General features: G+C 41.4%; 1 protein-coding gene across 3 annotated transcripts in view; it reads left to right on the forward strand.

The window, feature by feature from the left end:
- Positions 1-26,066, forward strand: part of LOC307236203 (centrosome and spindle pole-associated protein 1-like) — a 52,400-nt gene that overhangs the window by 7,351 nt on the left and 18,983 nt on the right. For all 3 annotated transcript variants that reach the window (XM_080008537.1, XM_080008538.1, XM_080008539.1), the window contains 8 exons: positions 1,956-2,176; positions 18,094-18,224; positions 18,392-18,533; positions 18,864-18,987; positions 20,140-20,287; positions 21,461-21,592; positions 22,997-23,103; positions 23,315-23,464. In XM_080008537.1, the coding sequence (XP_079864663.1) occupies positions 1,956-2,176; positions 18,094-18,224; positions 18,392-18,533; positions 18,864-18,987; positions 20,140-20,287; positions 21,461-21,592; positions 22,997-23,103; positions 23,315-23,464 (1,155 nt within the window). The remainder of the gene's footprint in view (positions 1-1,955; positions 2,177-18,093; positions 18,225-18,391; positions 18,534-18,863; positions 18,988-20,139; positions 20,288-21,460; positions 21,593-22,996; positions 23,104-23,314; positions 23,465-26,066) is intronic.

Genomic DNA, 26,066 nt, shown 5'->3' on the forward strand with positions numbered 1-26,066 from the left:
TGTTAGTCTGCAAAAGACTTGAAGACGTTGCATGTTTGTCACACTTAAATGTTTCAGAACAAACAAATGTAAATATTAGACAAAGATAACACAAGTAAACACAAAATGCAGTTTTTAAATAAAGGTGTTTATTATTGAGGGGAAAAAAATCCAAACATACATGGCCCTGTGTGGAAAAAGTGATTGCCCCCTAAACCTAATAACTGGTTGGGCCACCCTTAGCAGCAACAACTGCAATCAAGCGTTTGCAATAACTGGCAATGAGTCTTTAACAGCACTGTGGAGGAATTTCGGCCCACTCATATTTGCAGAATTGTTGTAATTCAGCCACATCGGAAGGTTTTTTGAGCATGAACCGCCTTTTTAAGGTCATGCCACAGCATCTCAATCGGATTCAGGTCAGGACTTTGACTTCGCCACTCCAAAGTCTTCATTTTGTTTTCAGAGGTAGAGTTGCTGGTGTGTTTTGGATCATTGTCCTGCTGCAGAACCCAAGTGCGCTTCAGCTTGAGGTTATGAACAGATGGCCGGACATTTTCCTTCCGGATGTTTTGGTAGACAGCAGAATTCATGGTTCCATTTACCATAGAAAGTTTTCCAGGTCCTGAAGCAGCAAAACAGCCCCAGACATCACACTATCACCACCATATTTTACTATTGTTATGATGTTCGTTTTCTGAAATGCTGTGTTACTTTTACGCCAGATGTAATGGAACACACACCTTCCAAAAAGTTCAACTTTTGTCTCGTCAGTCCAGAGTATTTTCCCAAAAGTCTTGGGGATCATCAAGATGTTTTCTGGCAAAGCTGAGACAAGCCTTTATGTTCTTTTTGCTCAGTTGTTTTCGTCTTGGAACTCTGCCATGCAGGCCATTTTTGCCCAGTCTCTTTCTTATTGTGGAGTCATGAACATGGACCTTAACTGAAGCAAGTGAAGCCTGCAGTTCTTTGGATGTCGTTGTGGGGTCTTTTGTGACCTCTTGGATGAGTCATCGCTGCGCTCTTGGGGTAATTTTGGTCGGCCGGCCACTATGGGAAGTTTCATTACTGTTCCATGTTTTCACCATTTGTGGATAATTGCTCTCACTGTGGTTCGCTGGAGTCCCAAAGCTTTAGAAATGGCTTTATAACCACTTACTTACTGATAGATCTCAATGACTTTTTCTCATTTTTTCCTGAATTTCTTTGGATCGCAGCATGATGTCTAGCTTTTGAGGATCTTTTGGTCTATTTCACTTTGTCAGGCAGGTTCTATTTAAGTGATTTCTTTATTGAGAACAGGTGTGGCAGTAATCAGGCCTGGGTGTGGCTAGAGAAATTGAACTCAGCTTTCCAAAGATGTGATGAACCACAGTTAATTTATGTTTTAACAGGGGGGGTGCAATCACGCTTTCACACAGGGCCATGTCGGTTTGGATTTTTTTTCCCTTCAATAATAAACACCATTTAAAAACTGCATTTTGTGTTTATCTTTGTCTATTTAAAAGGGGCAAACATGCAAAAAAATAAGAAATCAGGAAGGGGGCAAACACTTTTTCACACCACTGTGTGTGTGTATATGTTTGTTTGAAACCGTAACCCTACCACCGCTACACTTGGAAAAGGCCTATTGTACTCACTTTATATTTACCTGGCATACTTACCTGTACAGAAGAATCCAAGAAAGTCCTTATGCTGTATTGAACTATAACGTCTATTGTTTGATTTATTTATACCTAATCACTTACATAGCTATCTGCCCAAAAGGAATAGTTTCAACAGTAATAACTCCAGTTCTACCTCGTACTTGCATGTACAGTTCATACCTTTATATTTACCTGCAATAAAAATCTTATTTTCATTGAAAAGTTTTAATTAGAGAAGTCTTGATTGAGCTCTCTGATACCTGCAGACACCCTGTTATAAGGGACTATCAAACTTGTGTTGTTTCTTTGTGTCTTTACCACATCATGCAGTTCGGTCGTAGAAGAGACCCTCCTCTGGTTTCTGTTCAGCCTAGTGGCGAGAGGCCAGGCGTAGCCATTGTAGGAGAGAGGCCTCCCCTTGAGCCCCCCGGCATGGCCTTCCAGTCCCCGCTGTTAGAGTACAGCGCAGCCCTGGGACTCGGTGGCGAGGGGCTGTCACCCTACAGCCAGCCCGCCATCCCACCTTTCCTCAGGGCTCTGGATGCTCCCAGGTACCCACCTCCCGTATTACTACCATCAACACTCTCCACACTTGATTTGATGTTTGATTTGTTCTTTTATTTGACAGGGACAGTGCATGTTGATAAAAGATACAGTAGATATGCCAGAATTGGCAAAAAGGCAACTGATTTTCTATTTATAGTCCCTTTCCAATTGTTGGGCATGTGCTCCATTAAAATACAATGAAGTAAAAAACACAATGCTAAAATACAAGCATTCAGACCACAGTAATTCAGATCATCCGAATTCAGGCCAATTTTGACCTGACAAGTTAATTGACGGGCCTGAATATGAACACCAGGAACTACGAACGGGCTTCTTGAATCTGTGTAGTGTGACACAATCTACAAACAGTCTTGGGGCGTCCCTATCGGACATCCCAGATCGGGATCCTGGAGAGGGAAGACGCAGCGAGTAACTGAGTCCCTGGCCAAGTAGCGGCCCCGGAAAATGCGCCCGGCAAGGGGTAACTAACGAGTGGATGCCGACACCAGGAAAACGATCTTCTGTACTCTACATTTCAGTGCAAATAAGGTCAATATCTAATGCAACTTGCTTGGTGTGCAGCGCTTGTAAATTTAATTTATATTTTAAAGGCTGGTTATTAGTGTGGTGGAAAAAAATCTCCTTGGAGAAGAGGTCCTTTAATTTAAGATCCTTTATTATAAAAAACGATTGTCTTTGAGTCTGTCTCTGCAGAGGACAAGTCTGGCTAACACTCAAATTTTCGTCCAAACCATACATTTAGACCTGTAGTGGGATTATAGGTTCTCCAATCTGGGACAGCCTGATATCTATTGCCTTACATTCTTTTCCTACCCTTGTGTCTGGATGGTCCGGCCATTTAAAGATGCTCGGATGTTCAGGGGATCCTAAATAGGTCAGGCACTTGACTGCACATGCCAGACGGGCATGTCTAGTATCTTGTATTGTTATGGTAGAGGGCCCATTCAACTGCACAGTCTAGTGTTTGGTAGGTGCCATTTGGCCACATCGTGGATCACATGTAGTCAACCATTGTTTGATCCGTTGGTCACATTGTGTTCAGCTGAATTTAGCCTTTGTGACATACAATTTTTCAGGTCTCACTTTTGAGCATAAGTTACAGTTACTCAAGTTGTTTTGTATGCCGGCTTAATGAACCCACTTATACCAGTCGTTGGCCTGAGCTTATATATACAGGTATATAGTTTTTTAACTGGGGTTGGGATTGGCGGAAGTTGATATTGACTCCGTCCCCTTTTTAGTACCCCCTAGTTGGTTTGCAAAGCCGGAAAAATACATTCTTGACCTCCAGTTTCCTCATGCAGGTAAAATCATCCGCTTTTTTTCATCTCAGGTGTGGGTGTGACTTCATCTGCACTTCTCCTAGTTATTTGAGTAGTGCTCATTCAGTTGTGGTACTTATAGCTGTATTACTGTTTCGGTGTGGGGCTGCTGTGGTTGGCATATATGCTACTCACAAAAAGTTAGGGATATTCGGCTTTTGGGTGAAATTCCAGGATGAACCTAAAATGCACTATAACCATTACAGGTGAACTTAATTTTACCTTTTCTAAACTTTTGAATGCACATGTCCAACTGTTCAATGTTTCAGTACTTTTTGCACAACTTGCTGTTCTCTAACAAGGAGCTGAACGGCAAAATTCACAACAGGTGTTTTATCCATGAATCGACCAATACATTTCCTGGTTCAATTAGAATTGGTATTTAAACAGTCCTCTCCATCATGCTGTTCACATTTTGACATCATGAGACCAAGACGACACCTAACAAATGATCAACAGTACCTCGCCATTGCGAGGCTTCAAACAGGATGTTCTCAGAGGGAAGTGGCCACTGAGCTTAGTGTCATCAGCGGTATGCAACAGAGATACAGAGAGACTGGAAGAGTCACAGAAAGGCATAGAAGTGGATGTCCTTTGGCCACATCCCACACTGATGAGCACTTCATTGTGAACAGTGCCCAGGGGAACCGGATGATGAATGCCACTCAACTCCAGGCACATTTAAGGGAGGTGAGAGGCACCCAAGTGTCACGTCAGACCATTCGAAACCGTTTACATCAGCGTGGTCTGCGTGCTAGATGACCTGCAACGGTACCTGACCACACCACAAGGCACAGGCATCATCGTCTTGCACGAGCCAGGGAGCATTGACGCTGGATGAGGGACCAGTGGGCCTCAGTGCTGTTCTCTGATGAAAGTCGATTCACGTTGAGCAGAAATGATGGATGCCAACGATGTTGGACATGTCAAGGAGAGCGCTATGCATCAGCCACTGTTGTCACCAGACGAGCCTTTGGTGGTGATGGTGTTACAGTGTGAGCAGGTGTGTCTAGTCAATACAGAACTGCCCTACACTTTGTGAATGGTGCAGTGACAAGCCCATACTACCAGAATAACATCATTAATCCAGTCATTGTGCCCCTGCATGAACAACACAGGCCTAATTTCATCTTCATGGACGACAATGCTCCAGCTCATCGAGGTCGCATCATTAGGGAACGGCTGCTGGAGACTGGGGTACCTCAAATGGAGTGGTCTGCACTTTCTCCAGACCTGAATCCTATAGAAAACCTATGGGATCAGCTGAGTCGCCGTGTAGAGGCTCGTAACTCTGTACCCCAGAACTCCAATGACCTGAGGGCCCGCCTTCAAGAAGAGTGGGGTGCCATGCCTCAGCAGACAATAAGTCGACTTGTGAACAGCATGAGACGTGGTTGTCAAGCTGTAATTGATGCTCAAGGGCACATGACAAGTTATTGAGACATTGACTTTTTTTGTTGTGGTATAGCCACCACTGTTGTTGGCTTTTGTTTCAAATAATTGTTTGAGATGAGGAAATCACCATTGCATGCTTCTACTTAAATGCCCTACTTTCATGATATAATATCACTGTTGCGTGAACTTTTTACATTTTCCATAAATTTCACCCGAAAGCCAAATATCCCTAACTTTTTGTGAGTAGTGTATATTATATGAGGTGTTAATTCACTGTAGGCTAACTCTTGTTGGTAGGGTCCAGACATACCTGATATTTCCTTAGTTAACTCCCAACCAATCCTAAGATCTCTTTGGACCACTGGTGTTGAATCATCGCTTTGGTTAGCCAGTTGTTTCCTTGTTTTGTTATGGTAAGACTGCACTCAGAGCGTCCCCAGTCATTTTTTGATGTTGTAGAAGGCCAAGTTATTCCACAAAGACGTCTCCCATTCTTCAGAATGATTACACTGATGGTGTCCTTGATGAAAGAGATGGTTGATATTTTAGCTGTATGTGTCTGGTTTTCAGGAGTGCGCCATGTAGGGCCATACGGAGACCATGCTACGTCTTTCTCTTCTTGAATGTTCTTTTGGTGGGATTGTGACTAAGGGGTGTGCTCGTTCTATTGACATATCTTTTTGTTCCTCGTCTGCTACAAAAACCTGTGAGGCACTTCAAATATATTTCTGCTTCTCCTTCTTGTTGGCATTTTTTATTAATGTGTACCCCTGCTACATTGTTCGCTGATGGAGTGCGGACACTGCGGCGGTAGAGATTTCTGTAGGTCATGGTAATGTTTTTCCCTGTGGGCAATCTATTAGTGTGGGCCAGCACCACTCCTGCCTCCAGGGCACACTTATCTAACTTTAGAGGACTCTGTTCTTTTATTGGGTCACTTATAACATTGTCTCTTGGTAAGTTTATTTCACAGGTTTGAAATTTAGGTTGAGGTCGCTGAAGTCGATTTTTGGGAATTAAGCGGCATCTGGAAAGAAGCTTTGACCATTGGTGCCATTTGGGGTAGGTGTCCCAGCATTAGCATCAGCAGTGTTACTTGTGGCACTGTTCCCGTCATCCTGTATAATTTTAGTCGGTTCTTTTTCCACTTGATTCTTTTTTCTGGTTCCTATTTCCTGTCCTTTCCTCTGAAGTTCGGGTTCTTCAGGAATCGGATCTGCCTCATTCTCTGCTTCTTCTGGGTCCTTTACACAGTGGTTTAAGTGATACCACGTTGGCGATCCCTGTACTTGTACTGCTGTGGTGGTGGCTCTGACCACCCTATAGGGACCTTCTCTTCTTGGATTGCTCCACTTCCTTCTAAATACCCTATGATCTCCAGGTTTAATGGATGGATCCTGATCTTTGTCGATCTCTTGTTTTTTCTGTATAGTGACAACATGATCATGAATTATTTTGTGCACATTAATGATATATCTTTTTCCAGAATTTCTAAAGATAGCCATTTGGCGGATCCTTTGTACACTGGTGCAGGCATGGGTCGACCCGGAAGCATTTCATGCAGTGTTAATTGCGTTTTTCTATTCATGGTACCTCTATATGACATCAAAGAAATTGGAAGTGCATCGACCCAGTTTATTCCTGTGTGCATGCATATTTTTTTAGCAATACGTTTTTTATTACCCCATTATTTTTTCTACCATTCCCTGGCTCTGGGGATGATAAACACAGCCTAGCCTTTGCCTAATTCCTAATTTTTGTAAAATGCATTTTACTGTTTTTCCACAAATTCCTTGCCATTGTCCAAACGTATTATTGATTCGATACTGAATCTTGGTATAACTTCTGCACAGGAATTAAGCCACTGTATCTGCATTTTTTTGTTTGGCTGGTATTGCCTCTGCCCATCTGCTAAATCTGTCCACTACTAGCAACATTTATCTTTTCCCTTTTATGGGTTTAATCATATCTACAAAATCCATTGTTATATGTTAGAACGGACCTTCAGGGACTGGGATATGTCCTATGAGAGTAGTGACTCCTTTCCTGATATAACTTTTTAGGCATGTTTCACATCCTGGTTATTACTGCATCCACTTGTAATTTTGGACCAAAAATTCCATTCCGTTATTTTTCTTAATACCTCGCTTGTGCTGCTAAATCTGCTGCATTGTTGCCTGTAGTTGTAAAGGATTTGTCTGACTTGTGAGCTGCACACTTTGTCAAGGCAAATTTTGTGGGTTACATCATTGCTTGTAACAGTTTAAGAATCTGTTCATGGTTTTGTATGGATGAACCATCAGCCCTCCCGAGCTTCCATGTGGCGCCAAAAATGTGACCGAAACCATGTGCGGATGCTGAGTCTGTGTATATATTTACAATTTGTCCCGCTAACAATTTGCACGCTTTGGTCAGGGGAATTAGCGCTACGAGTTGCACTGAGCAGGGCTGTGGGTATTGTCCTGATTGGAGGACTGCTGTAGTGTCATTTTTACTTTCTACAATAGCATATCGTGCTGACAGATGGTCTCCTTCCCTATTGCAGGCCAGTCCACAAATAAAGTAATTTGTGTCAGTCAAAGGGTGAGTTTGTAAATCAGACCTAAGTTTAGCATATTTTTCTGCTTCCGCTACACACTCATGTTCTTGTCCATCCGTACGAAGCGGAACGCTATCTGCTGGGTTCTTGATCCTGCAGACAAATATTGTGATGTCTGGGTATTGTAGGAAACGGTTATAGTAATTTTGCCTTTAAGCAGTAAGAACAAACTTGCGTTTTATATTAGGTTCAAGAGTTTAGGGTGAATAAGTATCACTATGGGATAGCCCATCGCCAAGGTGGATGCCTTTTGGTTCATTAGGTGCGCTGCCTGTATTGTCCTGTAACAGTCACAGAAACCTGTCTCCACCAGGGAGAGGGCCGTGGAGTTGTTTGCTATTGACTGTGTGTGGAGTCCTGTTCCTGTCTTTTGAGTTAACACCCCACATGCGTTTTCCTCTCTATGGGAGACAAACAGTTGGAATCGCTTAGTGTAGTCTGGTAATGCCAGAGCTGGTGCTTGTTGCAGAGCGGTCTTTAGTGTTTCAAATGCTGTGTCCTTCTTTAGTCCATTCTAAAGTACCCTGTAGATTTCCAGCTCCTTGTGCTTTCATCATTGCCCTCACTGGGGTTACCACAGGGAAATAATTCTCTATCCACTCATCCCAAAAAGGTCATCATGTCCCTCACTGTGCATGGTTTTGGGGCTTTGGAGATTCCTTCCTACTGAGAGGAAGATACTTGTTTATGTCCCTTTTCTATAAGCCTTCCTAGATATTCTACCTTATCCTGGCAATATTGTAATTTCTTCAACAAAGCTTTGTGCCCTCGTTGTGCCAAAATAGTCAACAGAGTTTGAGTCTTTGTGGCATGTATTGAGGTCCGATCAACACAAAATTGTCATCCACATACTGTACATCCACAAACAATACTACAAATCTTCCTTTAGTGCTTTGTTAAAAATTGTGGGGACTATGCTTAAATTCTTGGATCACCCTTGTGTATCTATAGGACTGGTTCCTATATGTGAATGCAAATAGATGTCTACTTGAAGGGCTAAGGGGCACGCTAAAGAATGCTGAACAAAGATCAATTACTGTAAACCATTTGGCATCCGGGGGAACATTTGAAAGCTGTGTGTGGGTTCGGTATTTCTGATTGATAATCTTCTACTACTTAATTTACTGCTCTTAGGTCATGCACTAATTGGTACTTGTCTTGTCTATTGTTTTAGTAATTCCTTCCTCAGCTTGTGGTTTAAGGGGGTACGGCATTTTCCATGGTGGCCTACAGTCTGCTTTGAGCTTGATTTCAACGGGTTGTGTTGGATTTCATTAATGTTTTGTCCGTGTCATGTTGTGACCATAGGTTAGCAGGCACAGAAGCCATAATTTCATCTTTAAAATTCAAGGTTTGGTTTGAACATTCAGAGACTTGTGGAAGCCTTACCACTTGGGGTTGTATTGGGCCTGATGCAGAAATCATTATCTTGATATAATTCCCAGCCACACTTAGCCATATTTGTTTATTCTGAGTTGGGTTATATGTATTCTGAGAGGCTTTTTTTTATCATTGTGCCCAAATGTTTTGGTTTGTATCCTGGGCTTACGTAAATAGTAATATGTGGACTACTATATAATTGAGATTTTGTCATTTCGCCAGCAAGGGGAGCTGGTGTCTTGAGGCAGGCAAGCCTAAATCCCTGGGTGGGCTTGCCAGGACCAATGTTGCATGAACCACTCCTTTTTCTAATTCCACTTCCTCTGCTCCCATATTCAATGTTTGCAGAGATTGTGTCAGCTGCCTCACTTCATTCCCTTCTGTTTATTTTGTTGTTTCTTTCTGTGCCTTCAACCTGAGTTGAGTTTCCAACTGTTATTTTGCCTCTTGTTTACTTTTTTTTCTGCAAAATATTGTGAGTTCCCTTCTTCAACGCTTTCTGAATCCTGTATATCACTTTCATTGCCTTCTCATCCTTAATTTGTTCCTTGACATGTCTGTGGTATCCTGTTGCCCCCCCCCCCCCCCCATTACTTTTGGATATTTTTTGTAACTTTTCCATTCCTCAGATTAAATGTATTTCCCTTCAGTTCTTGCATTGTTCCCTAAACTCGTCTTCGCTAGGTTACAGACTTCCTGTTAGTTGTTAGTTAGCTGTTTTCTGTGTAATTTGTAGTCTCCTAATGGGTTAATGTTTTTATTGGCATTCGTGCTAAGTAGGGGGGGGTGGGGCCTTTTTTTTTTCTATCATGTCCCTGATGTGTTTTTTTCATGGCGCTTCTTTTTTTTTTTTTTTTCTTTGCATAATTTGAAAGTGGAGAATCAGAGCTTCCAAACAAGGTGTCACTTGTGCAAATCAAGCAAGGGTGTGGCAAACCGTGACTGAGATAATCACCTTGAAAGTTTTGCCCAGACTTGATTAATTTAGCCATCTCCCAGAATGCAAATGGGGTAGCCAAAACCACATGGCTAATTAACATACTGCTGAATGAACACAAGTATTTTTGTTTTAAAAAAAAACTTTTATTTAACAGTAAGAATATACATGTTTTATAAAAGTGGAATTATTTAATTTTATTTTAAATCACCAACCTCACCGGACTTCATGTCATCAACTTCAACAGTATCATTGGTCTCCTCCGGAGTTTCTTGAAAATATTCAGTTTCAACACATTCAGGTTTAAATCCGCTGTTTGAAATGTTCTTCATTCCGGGATAATATCAGATTCAGCGTCGCTGTTGAAGAATTGACTATCATTGCGGAAAATGAAGTCCAGTACGCGCTGATTAAACTGACTTGAATCTATCGCACTTATCAGATTAAGGTCCGCAATATGATTTCGATCTTCCTCCACCCGCTTCTCGTAATCCATAACAGAGTTTTCACAGACAGGTGAAACCGGATCCTCGTCTTGTTTACGGAAGTGACATTGACGTTGGTAAACGCCGCCTCCATGCCTTCTCCGTGTGTGTGTGTATGTGTGTGTGTGTGTGTGTGTGTGTGTGTGTAAAAGTAGTACGATTTAAAGGTTGAACTGTATCAAAACGGTTTCACATTGTGGCTTCACATCACATGGAATATGGATGAATGATCTTCACCTGCACGGTTGCTTTAAAGGAAACCAATGATCGCTGTTGTTCAGCGCTATTCAGTGTCTCGGTAAGTGAACTGTGTTTCCCCATGTAATCTAACGGGAATATTTAACTCCACGGTTTAACATTTATCTGCTATTTATAAATCAAACTAGGTTTTGAAAATACGTTGAAAGAAGAAAACGAATCTGGAAAAATCTAATTTTCCTTCAAGAAAAGTTTTTTCAACTTATTTGGCTGCTCCTGGTGATTTTAGAAATGGCGGGTTTTGCTGCGGTGGGTCACAAATGTTCTTTTCACTGGCCGTAGGGTTATTCTTTGTTCTTTTATTCCATTTTTTGGAGCATTCTTGGATCTCTTTTGATAATAGGGGTTGTTGTTTTGTTAATATCCCGACAGCGGTTGACACTCATCGTTAACTTGTTTCCATTATTTATTTTGCGCTTAATAATTCCCTATTCTGTATTCTCTGAGCCTCTGATTCTTTCTCCTTCTACCCAATAAATCAGAGGCAATTTTTATCTGCTCACTGGCACCGCTCCCTGAGTTTGTTTTGTCAACAATCTCCGCAGCGGAATTCTCGCAGAATCAAAAAATTAAAGCCCCACTGTTTTGTTTTTTTTCCTCTCAGTTTCTCCCTGTTTTGAGTAAAACGTTTTTCCAAAAAAACCTTATTAAAGGTCACTTCAAAGCTTTTTTAATTACATTTTTTTCTTAACCCTACTATTCCCATTAGTTGCTTTTTATTGCTTTTCACCAATTTTTAGTCTTATTTATTTTTAGAAATGTATTTTTGCTTGGGTTGGTTCAAACAGATCTGATGCTGAACCTAACAAGCCCACTTATTTTGTTCTTTTTCAGCTTTTCCAAGGGTCAGATAGCTTTAACACTATTTATCCGTGGTATGGCTTCAAAGACTCATAGTGCTTCATTTGTTCCCCAGAAGATTAGGTCTCCTGTAGAACAGACTAATTTGTCTAAGATGTCAAAATGCAGGATGAGAAGTCTCCACTCCTACCGGCCACGTTTGCCACACATCTGTAACAAACGTAGAGATCCAGAGAGGGTTCGCTACTTCTCCCCATCGACACCTCTTCAGAACTTAAATAGTTATTATTCTTGCCCTACTCTTTATTCTATTATTCAAATTATACCCACAAACAAAACCAGAAATACTGTTGAAAAACAAACTACAAATGGCGACCCCTTTCCTTGTTTGTTTCTTGATAATATCTTGTTCTATACCAGTTTCTGAGGCATAAATCTTCTCTGTGTACTCCTATGTCTCCTCTCCTTTTTTTTTTTTTGGCAGCTGCCCTATCTTTCTCACTTCCTCCTGTAGTTTCTTTTTAGGCCAGTATTGGCAAATTTATTATGAGTCTGCTTTTTAGAGGGGGAACTTTGTTTTATTACTCAAGTTTCTCAACTCTGCTCATAATTTAAGTTATGTTTTTTTAGTCCTTTGGCTTTTGACTCACTTGCAATTCACCAAGGATATCATAGCCCTCTAGCTATAGTGGTACAACCAGACCACGTTTCCAGGACGAACAACCTGTAAGTTCAATTACCAGCCTCAATATTACCTATTTATTTCCAGACTCAAACAGGCCTGTGGTTAACCTTTTAATATTTTTTTCTTTGTCTTTTTCTCTTTTTTATATTTGATTTTCTTAGTACCGCCTCTTCACTGCATTAGTTATTTGTTTGGAGAGCCAAATTGATTCTGGTCTTAGCTGTATCATCAGGGGAAAAAACAGCAGATTCCTCCCCCAAATGAAAATAAAATAAGCAAAACGCTTACCTTGGCAAATTTTTCCGATGTGCGGGAAGGATCGCTGCCCAATGACACCGTGCCTGGAGGCGCAGAAATGTCCTCCTTTTTGCTCTTTTTCCAATCCTGTTTGACGCCAAATATGTGGTGGGGAAAAAAAAATCACCTTGGAGAAGATGTCCTTTAATTTAAGGTCCTTTATTATACAAAGATCTGAGTTTGTCTCTGCAGAGAACAAGACCGGCTAAATGCACAGATGCATACACTTTTACAATGTCTAGTTGTGGATTCCGTTAATTCAGTTCAGTTTATTGTAAATATAGCATTTTAATTTTGTTAGTCTGTTTTGTTTGTAAAAAGCTTATCACGGCCAGCACTTCCAGGTTTGGGGACCTCACCCGGAGGCTACGTAAGCTGTCCTTACTGTAGGTGCCTGAAATAAATAGGCATCTGTGGTTGTACATTTGCCCCCATGAGTCGTTGAGTTAAAGTTGTGTGATCCTTAAGGCTTTGCCTTCGCTGTTATACAGAATAATAAAGAACAACTGTAGGACATGGCCATTATTCAAAATATGTATAATGTATTGCGATACATATCTTGGCCTCTGTAGCGTGATACATGTCGTATTGTACTGTTGTAGGCAATACCCAACTATAGTGTTATCAATGTTAGTTATAACATTCTTTCTCAGCCCTGAGATTCAAACCACTTTCTGATGCCCCAAAAACATAAATTATATAATAAATGAATATCATAAATGTGCGACAATTAGTCAACTAATGGCTTGAACTGACGAGTAATAGTAGACTAGGTAAAGGGGGGGCCCTACTTACTGTGGCAAGAATCTTGACTAACTGAAGACTTTTAATATTCCTGAGAGCAACACATTACATTAGTCTAGGCAGGATGCAGGGTTCGACAGTAACTGTTGCCCGATTTCCCTTTGCAACCAGATTGAGTCAATTGGCAACCACAGCAAACAGCAAAATGTGCACTCAAATAAATACATTTGTTGCATTAGTGGTATTTAAATATTGCCGTTACAGTTGGAACCAGAACGCTGCACGTGCGTTGGTGCGTTAACTCACATGTGCACCATTGCGCACAGGCACCTCTTTAGAGACAATGGCGAAGAAAATTAAGTTGTTTGACTTTGAGGTGAAAAGTTAGACTAACCCATCAACATCACAAACATTGTTTTGTTGCAAATTGATTCAGCTGACAACAAACCAGATGAACCTGAATGAAAAACAAAAAGGAATTCTGTGAAGTCTTGGGAGGCCAATCTGGTTTGATGCGACTGACAAGCTAAATGACGGATCAGACATGCAGGAGGTAACGTCTGCTAATTTACGCTTTGGAGATTAACATCCGATCTTAGTATTTTATATAGTAGAGCTGTACCTGACTCAGAATTTTCTCAGTCGAATCGGATTTGGCTGTTCAAAACCAAGATTTTACTATTTGTTCCTTTTTTTTCTCTCCTCCAGTTCAGCACCACACAACTCCTATATCAGCCTACATGAGTCTCATGTTTTATCTGTAAGACTCATGTTTAAATGCCTTTCTTTGTCATCTATGATGAAAACATCAGATTTCCACACAGTCAGAAAGTAAAAGTGTGCATCCTGTTCATAATTCAGTTATAAAATCCTGCCGCACCAAAGAGTGTCTCTCCTGATGGGCTGCTGACAGCTATCAGCTGATGAGTCAATCACAGTGGACGAGGAGGTTATAACAGTCAGGGGTGCAAACAACTCGCTTTTCGGCTTATGCTGCTTTTTTCACACCAATTTGGCTGTCTTAATTGTGTGAATCGTCCAAACCGTTAACCGACAATAGGGATATCAGTAAAGCAGTATCAGATATCAGTATCAGATAAAACAAACTACAAAGAATTTTGTTTGGTTAATGTAATAAAGCTTTCAAAAACATTATTTTATGTCATATTTTCATCATTAAGCTGAAGTATATCTATATAACTTGTTTCTAACTTGCAATAAGATATTCATCTAAGAATCATTTTCGCTATTATCAGAAGAGAAATCTCTCCCCTTTCCCGCTCCACACCAGATGTGTGGCGGGGGGGCGGGGCCATCTGACTCTGCCTGGCTCTCACACATGCACAAGGGCACAGATTGCGCCCAATCGCCCCCTCCCCATGCCTAATGTCCAGAAAACAAAGCAGTCTTAATTCTGCTCTTAAATCTTAAATCAGTTAGTTTTTATCTTAAAAAAAATAAAAAAAGGACCGATAAAAGTACCAGACCGATAAGCACCATCGGTAAAAGTAGTGGTACCATTAAAATCTTAATGATACCGATCCTTACTCATGCCCTTTTCCTCTGTGCCATGTCCCCACACTGTTTTTAGTTGTTTTTTTTGGAGGAAGTGCGATCGGGGTGCACTGGACCTGTTCTCTCTCCTCCCTTCAGTGTCCGGACGCGGGCGATTCACACTTATAAAATATATTTATGATTCCCCTTATTTATAATTCCTCATTGAAATGTTGTCCCTGTGCATTTTTTAAGCATCTGTTTTATCCTGTTATTGTAATGCACACTGACTGACACAAAATAAATAAATAAATAAATAAAACTCGTCTTGAAGAATGTCAGTCGACTGACAGGGTTTCTGACTGATGAATAGACTCGTCGACTTTCAGGGGGCCCTACTGAGATGAAATGCAGAAATGAAATAAAAAAATGCAGACCTGCCAACCTGCAAGAATTTTGTGTACCATCTACACAATTCTTAGTCAAAATACACAGGTAGGAAATGCCAGCTGAAACAAAGCAATAATATATATATTTAATTTTAATTTAATGACGGAAATCAATCAATACAAAACAGTACTGTACATTTATGGGGTATTTAAATTACATCCCTCCGGTTGGACCAGATGCTGCGACCTGTGGTTCTGTAAGCCCTCCCTCTCGTCTCACTTAGCATCCACTGATACGCAGTGGTACTTTAGTGGTACCATCGAGGCACAACGCTGTATTGTGAGGTGAAGTGGGAGAGTTATAATAAAGCACAAAAATGTGACCGTAATGTTATTGGCCGGAATAACACCGGAATACCAGATTTGGTGGGTTTTCACCGGCCGATCAGTGTCAGATATATTTTCAGATTCTGTGCCGTATACACGCCCAATATTCAAGAGGTTTATTTGTCGCATACATACTTTCACACATATATGCAGTGAAATGTTATGCAACGCACCCGGTGATAACACACAATATGTCCTAGGAAAAATGTCTTTCTAATAGACCAACTAACTGATTCCTGAAACGTAATACAGTAAGTCGAATACTTATAAAATAAAAATATATACAATTAAATACAATAAAATGACATAAAATGGAATAGATAGAAGGAATATGTATATGGATTAGGCAATTATGTATATACAGATATGTGCATTAAAGTGGCATGTGAATAAAGTGAGGTAGTGCTTGGGATAACACAGCACAGTATACAACAGTACGGCGCAGCAATACGGCATCACGAACAACCCTGAACAGTGACACAGTATGCGGTACAGTATGCTACAAACAGTACAGTAGATAGTGGAGCCTATGTGTGTGGCTCAGTGAGGACCCCTGGTGAGGTCAGCATTGACAGTTCTTATGGCTTGCGGGTAAAAACTCAGTTTGTCTCTCTGTTCTCGCTGCGTGACTGCGGAGGCGCTTGCCTGACCGCAGCAGCTGGAACAGTCTGTTGTTGGGGTGATGAGGATCCTTCATGATCCTACGGGCTCTGCTACTACACCTCCTGGTGTATAACTCCTGCAAGGGGGGGAGGGTAGTTCCAGTGGTACGTTCGGCTGAACGCACCACCCTCTGCAGGGCCCGCCTGTCCTGAGCAGTACAGCTCCCAAACTAGGCAGTGATGTTGCCTGTCAGGATGCTCTCCACTGCTCCAGAGTAGAAGGAGTTGAGGATCCTCACAGAGACCCGGAATTTCCTCAGCTGCCTGAGGTGGTAAAGACGCTGCCTCGCCTTCCTCACCAGAGTGTCTATACTGTTCTAATGTACTGTACTTGTTAAAATGCTCCAATACTCAAACTCAATGTCAACATAATGTAAAGTAGTTGCGTAGTTGACGCTCAAAAACGTGTGAAAGAAATAAAATGTCGGCTGTTTGGAGGTACTTTAAGGGAAACAAAGATGATTAGATAGATTATTTATTTATTGCCTGACAATATTCCGACATTTATTGAGCTCCAATCGTGATGAAAAGTTTGACTCTTTCTTTGAGACTTGGTTCTTAACCAGCCGTTCGGTTTGATTCACTTGGTTTAATGCACGGTGAGGGAAGGAGGACTTCCAGTGAACGGAAGTGAGAAGAGTCTGCAATTTATTTTGTTAATTTTTTTGTAATTATTGCAATTTATTTGCAAAGTACCATATAAATGTATACAGGTACTCCTCACTTAATGACCTACCTGTTTAATGTCCGTTCGGACTTACGACCTGCTCTCCGACCTGTATTGTGCGCTGCGTACAATACTGCGATGTCTCAGCGTCAAGCATCTCATCGTGCATCACCGTTCTCAGTCTGTCGTTCCCGCAGTCTGTCAGTATTCACTACACTAGCATTCGCAATCGCCACGGCCCCTTACCGTGAAATAACACGGCTCCTCGCTTATCAACCAATTCGCTCAACGACCTGGTTGTAGGAACGGAACTTGGTTATTAAGTGAAGAGGACCTATATCTGCAGTTAAAGTGAAAGAGACTTTAATTTGAAGTTTTCCACATTAGTTAGTTAAAGTTGAATTATACTGAAACTTGGTGACAGTACCATATTCAATTTTATTGGAACCCAGTGACAGTTTCAAGTTCTATTATTGTTCCATAGTGAATAATGAACAATAATAAACAGTGTCAAAATCAGCAATCTCACAATTATGGTAGCGGAAAATTGCAGCGGTAGTCCGTATGTGCAGCTCTCCAATCACGTGAGTGTGATCAGATCACAGGATATATTTGTCATTAACGTACAGCATATCGGAAATTGGAATCTGCAGGTCAGACTTAAAAAAAAATTTGAAATTGGAATCGGCCAAGAAAATTGCAATCTGCGCATCTCTAGTTGTTAAACATGTTTGGTAACTTTAAGAGATGATGCATTTCTAGGGCTATATCCTAATGAGATTTATTTGTAAACTGTATATAGTTAGCCGTAGCACTGGCATACGATGTGATTAGCCTCGTTACGAGACGGCTGCGGTGTGAATAACTGACGGAGTCATTTAGCTGCAATAACTGAAACACCACAAGGCTCCCTCTTACATTATTGTGGTCCTCGAAATATTTCCCAAGGTTGGCAGATCTAGAAATGTCACGGTACGTCAATCTTGAGGTCAGATATAAAAGGGTGCAGGTGAAACAAAACTGAAATAGGAGAGTCTGGGAGATCCCAATCAAACAAATGTGTACAGACCCAGATTCTCTTGAACTGGCCAAATCAGTAGAAATAAGTAAAAACACCTCTGAATTGACCGGGTCTTGAATCTGAATAGATGTGCGGATCATAAAAAAATGTCTTTAAGAGAATGGGAGAAACTAAGCAGCATTAGAGCATTCACACAGCGCAGAATATGCAACAAAACACAGAGCAGTACATAGCACATGAAATAACAATTAACATTTCTGACATTTTAAGATAATTTTGTGAAAAATAATCCTAAGCTTTTAGTTAGCTTAGTTAATTGCCAGTTGTTATATTTCTACTGAAAGTCTACGACAAAATTGTCATGTTATAATTTTGTAGCTTTGCCGCCAGAAACGCAGCCTTCCCTCCCCACCATTTGTCCATGCCTCCTGAGGCCTACAGGAGGCCATACGGCGAGGTCCCTCACTACTACAGCACCAGAAACATACTGGATCCACACCTGCCCTACTGTAAGCCACTTTCACATTTTTAGCCGATGTGAATCACAATTTGTGATTATTATTGATCAAACTGACTCTACATCACTCTTCATCAGCTTGGCCTCCAATAATAATAATAAGATACATCATAATACAATGATCGTAGAGTTCTTAGATTTATTTATTTTCTCACTTAGATGGCCATCTGCCCATACCGAGTGACGGTTTCTCCATGTCCTACTGGGGTCTGCCACCAGGGGGTGCCCTCTCCAGTCAGCTGGGACCCCACAGCCCCAAGAATCAGCGCAGTGGAAGCAACCCCCCCAACCTGTCCTTACAGTAACTAAAGCAATTTCTCCATCTCCGCTGCAGCTACTGGTCTTATTAAAACCCCCATGTATTGAAAAAGCATGGTTATTGTACATGTTAGACTGAGTGAGGACTCTGATTCTCAGATAATGAACAACAGAACAACAATTACAGACTGCATATTGACAGACCTGCCACTAAAATCGGCTCTCCTATATTTCGTCATTAGCTGGCCAGAGTGACATTTTGGACAGGCCAGCCATGTCCAAAATGTACCTAGATTTTGACTAATGGTAAGTCTTTTTCTCTCATTATGGGTTTGGGTCCACAGAATAATTGTGCACACATGTCATTTACCAGGATCCCTGGCAGGCCTGGTGGTGAGGCTCCTCCCGTGGATGCTGGAGCTGGGACGTTCCCTAATGGGAGCACCCAGGCCACCAGGGAGAGAATGCTGAGCTACGCAGAGGCCCTGAAACAGCAGGTGAGTCACACAGTTATTAAGAGTATTATGGGGACGTTTGACTGAAGTCAGTTACCACATTTACATAATCTACGCAGGATCGAAGGATTTATAGCGTACACATACTGGTGATTCATAATTAACATATTACTCATGATTGAGGCTGTATTTGCAATTGGCTTTAAGTATGTCAGCCACTGAAGTAAATTTTTTGAAAGTATTTTTATTTATTTATAATTTTCTTTTCCACAGCTCCTCAATCGAGTCATGGGTTGAAGCCAATAAAGTCTAATAGTCAAACTTGGTCCACTGCCCTGTGTTTTCGGACTTTAGTTTAAGGGATGCTAATGGTAAACTGCATTGTGATGAAACATTACCCCCCAGTGTATCTAGAGAGACTCAATCACTAAATCCCTAGTATGTGATCATCTTTGACAGGAAGTCCCAGGGAGAGGCGTGAGCGAGCTTTATAACCAGGTAAAACAAAAGAGATGCGTTTTAGACTGGACAAGTAGGAATCAAAGTAGACCCCCCCCCACACACACACATACTGGTGTGTGTGTGTGTGTGTGTGTGTGTGTGTGTGTAACATGGTCCAGTGTAGTTTTACCTTGTTTCCCTCTCCTATGCATCTTCCAAACATCTCTTCTGTCCCTGTTTTAGCCCTAGTAGCAGGTTGCTGCAATGTTTCTTGTCACCTGGTGATTGGATCAATCTGTAATATTGGAAATAAGAAAGGTTTATTATAGCGTTTTCCCTCAAAAGCATTGCTTCAGCTCACATTAGTACCCTACCATTCCCTTATTTACCTGTTTTTTGACAGCATGTCAGTGTCTGTACAGTTGTTGTGCATTCAAGGTAATACAAAGTTCAATTCAAGCAAATGGCAGCTGCTGTGCATCATTGTGGATGTGTTTGGTTTATGTTTTACATCAGCCAATCGTGTTTTGCCATGAATGGCTCAAAATTTGAATAACATAGCTATTGTAGACCTTGTTTTTTTCGAACAATGTATTGAAGAGTAGTGTCACTATGTATTAGAACTGCGTATTCTAATTCATACCTATAATTTCAGCTATAAAAGAGCGAAATTCCTAGCCGCATGCTTGCCCCACTGATGTGTTTGCAGAATGACACATCAGTGTCTCATTTCTTCCCGCATTGTTGACTCAGATCCAGGAACGCCAGGAGCGCCGGCGTCTGGAGCAGGAGGAGAGTGAGCGCTACGAAGCCCAGCTGGAGGCTGACATAAAGAACCACCAACCCTGGGGCCGCGGGGGCGGAGGGGCTCCGCTAAGGGACAGCACTGGCAACCTCATCAGTAGGTCCAGACAGTCCACCACCACCCTGGGGTGAAATTGCTAAGCTAGGGAGAAAAAGTAGAAATGTTTTTGCATTTGGCCATTGCACTAATTAAATATGGCCTTTATGTATGGCTAACGGTTTTGGAAAAAACTGAATCGCAATTCTTTTAGACCTATATTGCAATTGCAATTTAGTATGCGCTTTTTATTTTTTTTTCAAGTTCCTTATCTTCTGTATTATTCACTAAACACAAGCAATAAATCATTCTATGTTATGACCAACACAACATTGTATACAGTCAACATATGAACTGCTCTTTCCTGTACGGCAGGCCTACATGTTATGATGAGATTAATTGATGCATGAATTGAGATGAATAACATCTTTATTTAAATATTGAATTGTAAAAAGAAAAAGCTTCGATCACAGTAGAATATTGACTGATTGATTTAATTTCAAGCCTTGTAATTGTTTGAATCTGAAAATTGTCATTCGAAAAATATGCAGTGTTTTAGCAGAAAGTTTTTTTTTTTTTTAAATGTGCACATACTTTAACATATGTCGCATACGTCCACATACACGGAGCGCTGCTCTGTATGCTCAGGGACAGCTTTATGCTCATTAAATTAACAAAGGGTTTAAAAAAAATAATAATAATAATAATAAAAAATAAATAGTGTTCTGGGAGAGGCTCTGTCCAGACTCTATAGGTGTTCCAGGCTCTGCCAGCAGCGTACAAGGCAGCGGGGGGCAGTGCGGAGGTTCGGTTAAAGCAATAGCTATAGGCGGGGGGGAGTAAGAGTCACAAAGTGCTTCCATTATGCACGGTTTTGTTCCATAAGGAGATGTAAAATAAAAACACTGTTCTGGCGTGCCGATTGCGGGCCTCCCATCGCTGGTGCAGGCTCTGAACGGGCATCTTTGGTAGCGTCAGAGAGAAGACAGGTGCGCAAATTGCGCCCCCCCCCCCCCGGATGGCGCGCTAGATGGCCGCCTATCTGGCCTTTAGAAAGAGCTGGCTCTGGACAGCCCTATTGGTTAGATTGTGGAACATAAAAAAATTAAATACAGTATATTATTATTTTTTTTAATCACAGCCTTTGCGATTTGAAAATTGCGTTCTATTCGATTGCGATGTCTGTTTGAATTAAATTAAACATTCAGCCCTACCTCTGTTTCCTGCATCCAGCTGACCTGAACCAGATGCATAAGCTGAACCAGGAGGCCTACAGCAACCCAGAGCAGAAGCACAGTAGAGCCAGGACAGCCATGATGCCGCCTCACAGAGCAAAACATCCCCACACCAGCGATAGGGTCTCTGGTACTGTAGCAGCGTGCACTATTCTTTACGACAAATCCGGGTTCTCCGGTACCGTAGCAGCATGCAGTGTCCATGACAACAGCAATAGGGTGTCTGGTATCGTAGCTTCTTCACCTTGGGTTTTTATGGTGGCTTGCATCCTGTACCGTTGAATTACCGGCATCCTCCAACTGTTCTTACTTCTTGTGTGTGTGTGTGTGTGTGTGTGTGTGTGTGTGTGTGTGTGTGTGTGTGTGTGTGTGTGTGTGTGTGTGTGTGTGTGTGTGTGTGTGTGTGTGTGTGTGTGTGTGCTGAAACAACCCTGTGTCGTCCTCCTTGAGGACACTAATTATGTTATGATTTGATATGACTTTCGGTTTTAAGGTCATGATTCCCTTCGAATTTCGATTTAAACATAACATAAAAAAAACCATTATGGGGTTTTTTTCTAGCACTGACGGCTATGCCATTGTTAGACTATCGAGTCTTGATTTGTAAAGAAAAACACTTGTTTCTCAATAAGTAACTTTTATTTGAATAATAACAATTATAAATAAAAATGTTAAATATTTTCATATTTTTATTTATAATTGTTATTATTCAAATAAAAGTTACTTATTGAGAAACAACACATCTAAACAGTTAAGAGCTTTATCAAAACTAGAGTTTAGAATAATAATCAATAAGTTACTTATTACACTACTTTTAAGTTACTCACCTAAATAAGCACAGCAAAGCGGATGTTGTTTTTGTCAGAGAGGAATGCTTGTAGTAAAAGGCAAATTTACTACCTGTTTCTTGTCTTTTACTAAAACGAGATCGGCTCAGTCCTCAGCTCACCTTATGCGTCTGCCAGTCCGCCATCCATTGGAGCAGTGGAGATCCGCTGGTGGGCAGGTGCAGTGTGTGTTGAGGGATGTGGTGCAGCAGACCCCTCCATGGAGCAGACCGCAGCTTGCCCACCTTGTAACCAAATTTCCTGAAAATTGGTTTGGAGCCAGGCGAGCCGCAGTCGACTTAGACTCTGTGGAGGGGCCCGCACCCTGCAAAGTACACTGCATGTTTTTACCTCCGGATCTTGGCAGCCCCTATATCGCGACCATGTCGGACGATATTACCCACAAAAATACGGAGAGAATAGCGAACCTGCTTGTAATTTCGAAGTTCAAGATGAAACGCTTGTTTTGATTGATTTTTGATTTCCAATTGGAATTGTGACACCCCCTAGAGGACACAACTCATCCATCTACTACTGTGTCTCTCCTGAGACACAACCCACTGTGTCCTTTGGTATCATAACAACGTGAATAGTAATTTTATGACAGTGACATCCCCTCTGGTACAATTGAAACATGCAGTGTCCATGACAACAGTGACCGCTTCTCTCGACGTTTTGTGTTTGCTTGTTTTTTCCCCACCCTGTAGGTTTTGCACACGTACCCCAGTTTGCCAGAGGCAGTGTCTTTCCCAACCAGCCCACACCCCAGCACCTCCAAGAACAGGATGAGTACAAAGTCTACCTCGAAGAGCAGGTACAAAATAATTGCTTCCTCCACCTTGGGGTTGCCTACTCGGCTGGAGTTTGAGCCCCAGAGTGCCTCAATGGGGCTGCACACATTTTGATGAGTTAATTAAATCAAAATGAAATCATACCTCAACTTTCAAGTTTGTGGTAAAACGTTTGGATTCAAGAAGTGGTCCTGATGTGCAGCATCATTTTTTGGCCCATCTTCCTTCCTTCAGATAGAGGAGAAACGTCGTCAGAAGGCAGAGGAGAGGGAGCGGGAAAGGTTGGAGGATGAGAAGGCAGAAAGGAGGCTGGCCAAGCAGCAGGCTCACATCCAGCGAGAGTTCGAAGAGGAGCAGACGAGGAGGCAACGCAAGGAGATGGAGGTGTGGAAAAGATTGCCAAGTATAAAAAACTGAAACATTGAAAAACACATTACAACATATATAAAAACATTTTATTTTTGGCTCCCTGACCTGGAGGAAATTATAGGTTTGCCTTTGTTAAAATGTTGATTCCAATCATTTATAACATGTTTAATTGCTCAACCTCGCTGAACGCATTTCTATTAAGAAACTTCTCACTGTGCATAAATGTAGTTCAATGGGGAAAACATTTAAGCTTTAAGACGGTATAATACGAAATGGTTCTATTGACTCTTTCGGACTTCTACAAATAAGCTCTTTTGACTTTAGCAGTGCTAACCTAAGAGACTAGAAACTGCCCTGTAAACAACTGACAGCTTCGCCTACCACGTACGACCCAAGTGGTGTGTTCAGGCACCTCCAGCACAGAGACACAAGAGATGGGGTTTATTGTAGAGAGTGGGCAAGCTGGAATTGGGTTTTACCTGCTGCCTGTTAGACCAACCAACGACCAACAGGTACGTGACGACAACAGCCACTCTGATCCCAATTACCTAGATCCAGGTCAGGTGTGTCCACTCAAACCACAATTCAGAGTTTATTCTCCAAACACAAGGGTATTTTTTTCACGTCACTAATACTCTTCCATGGAATTTGCAACAAACATCACAATCATTATCATCTATTTCTATGATGACAATACCCGGTTAAATTATTATTATTTTTTTTTTTTGTGAGTGCATGAACCTATCGTCAAACTTCATTTATGTTTGGGTGTCGCATACAAGCAGAAAAAAGCCATTTTTCTTGACCCTCTGTTTAAAACAGGGCAAAAGTCATGCCACCCAGTCACTTATCTCTTTAGGCTGATCCCTGCATAATGCACTTTGTTGCAGGAAAAGAGTTTATTTATGCAGCGATTTTTGATTGTTTTTGTGTAGCTATGCCAATAATAACGTTGTTTTGAATGACAGGTTCCCTTTTATCATAACATTATATAAAATTCCTAGAACTGAAACCAACTTACACACAAAGACTATACAATGCTTTTGTGCTGTAATAAGTGAAGCTTATTTGTGCTGTAATTTCAGCATATTTAAGTATTTTGCCTCTCTTTTTACTTTCTCTTTAAAACCCCACTTCATTGCAGATGGATGCACCACATAAAGGGCCTAAAAGTGCAGTATGGGAGTATTACACTCAACCAACAACAGGAAAGGCAGTGTGCAATACATGCAAACCAAGTGTCAATATGGGAGGAGCAATTGCAAAAATAAAAAATACTCCAAACCTTTGGTCCCTTCCTAGGATTAATAACCGTGCATTGTACAGTACAGCATAGAAGAAACAAGAAACTGAATTTCAGCAGGAGACAATGAATCCATCTCAGCCTACAGTACCGGAAATGTTTCAGAGACAAAGTAGCCAATCCAGATGAAAAATCGAAACTTTTTGACTAATTAATCACAGATGATAGTGACAATCAACCTTTCACAGTGGTGTCTGATGCTGCTTTAAGCACCTCATGGCTGCAGCTGAACCAAGGTACTCGCTGAAAAGTGAAAAGTATTACTGCACAGAAATTCTGAAAAATATTCACAAGGTTGTAAATTAGATAAAAGCCCTGATCCAACCAGAGAAGGCTGGCCACTCAATGTCTTTCACTAAAGACTGCTGGTCTGGGACGACAGAGTCACTGATGGGCCTAACATACCACTTTATTGGCAGTGAATGGATAAGGAAGCAGGTGGTTTTAAATACAAGGGTGATGCATGGGTCCCCCACTGGGGAATATGTTAGAGATGTTTATGTGCATGCTTTAGGATTGGAAGATAAGCAAAGACTGTGTAGTGCTTGTACTTCGAGACAGTGGAACAAATAAGGTAACAGGAATGAGGCTGAACTTCCAGACCTCAGCTGCACAGCGCACTCATTTCAACTTGTGGTGAACGAAGGTCTGTCAAGTCAAAGAGCAGTCACGGACATCGTTGCGATACTAAAGAAGTGTGCCGCCCATTTCCACCACTCTATTCTTGCCAAGCAGTGTTTGAGGGACCTTGGCCTACCACAACTCAACCTAATCCAGGCCGTCCCATCAACGCGCCACATGTTGCAGAGAATGTTGGAGCGGAAGCGTGCTCTTAAAATCTACTCATGCAACACGGAGGATTCAAAACTTAGTCAAAACTTGAGGAAACTAAAAATGTTGTGCTGGCATATCTTAGATTCTCGTTATAAGAATCACGTATTCTCCATCTCTGATTGATTCAAATTCAATTCATCTCATTGATCAAAGCCAAACATTGGCTGAAAGAGGATGTACAACAGGAAGGTCAAGCTGCTATACAAGAGACCAGTCAAGGAGGGGAAGAAGGGGCCAGTGAGAAGAGCAGGCTGCTGCACAAGGAAGCCATGAGAAAGACAAAGACCCAAAAAGGCAACGGACAGAATAGACATCTTATCTTGGCCGTATTGATTAGATGTTCAGCTCTCTGCTCGATTCCAACGCAGGTGACCCGTTAGAAAAGCCTGCCTTGATTATGAGCTATATCTATACTTCATAGAACCAGTGATTGACAGGCAAAAGTGTGATTCACTGCAATGGTGGAGACAGAAAGAAAAG

The sequence above is a fragment of the Zeus faber genome, assembly GCF_960531495.2.
Source record: "Zeus faber genome assembly, chromosome: 10".
In the NCBI taxonomy this organism is placed as follows: domain Eukaryota; kingdom Metazoa; phylum Chordata; class Actinopteri; order Zeiformes; family Zeidae; genus Zeus; species Zeus faber.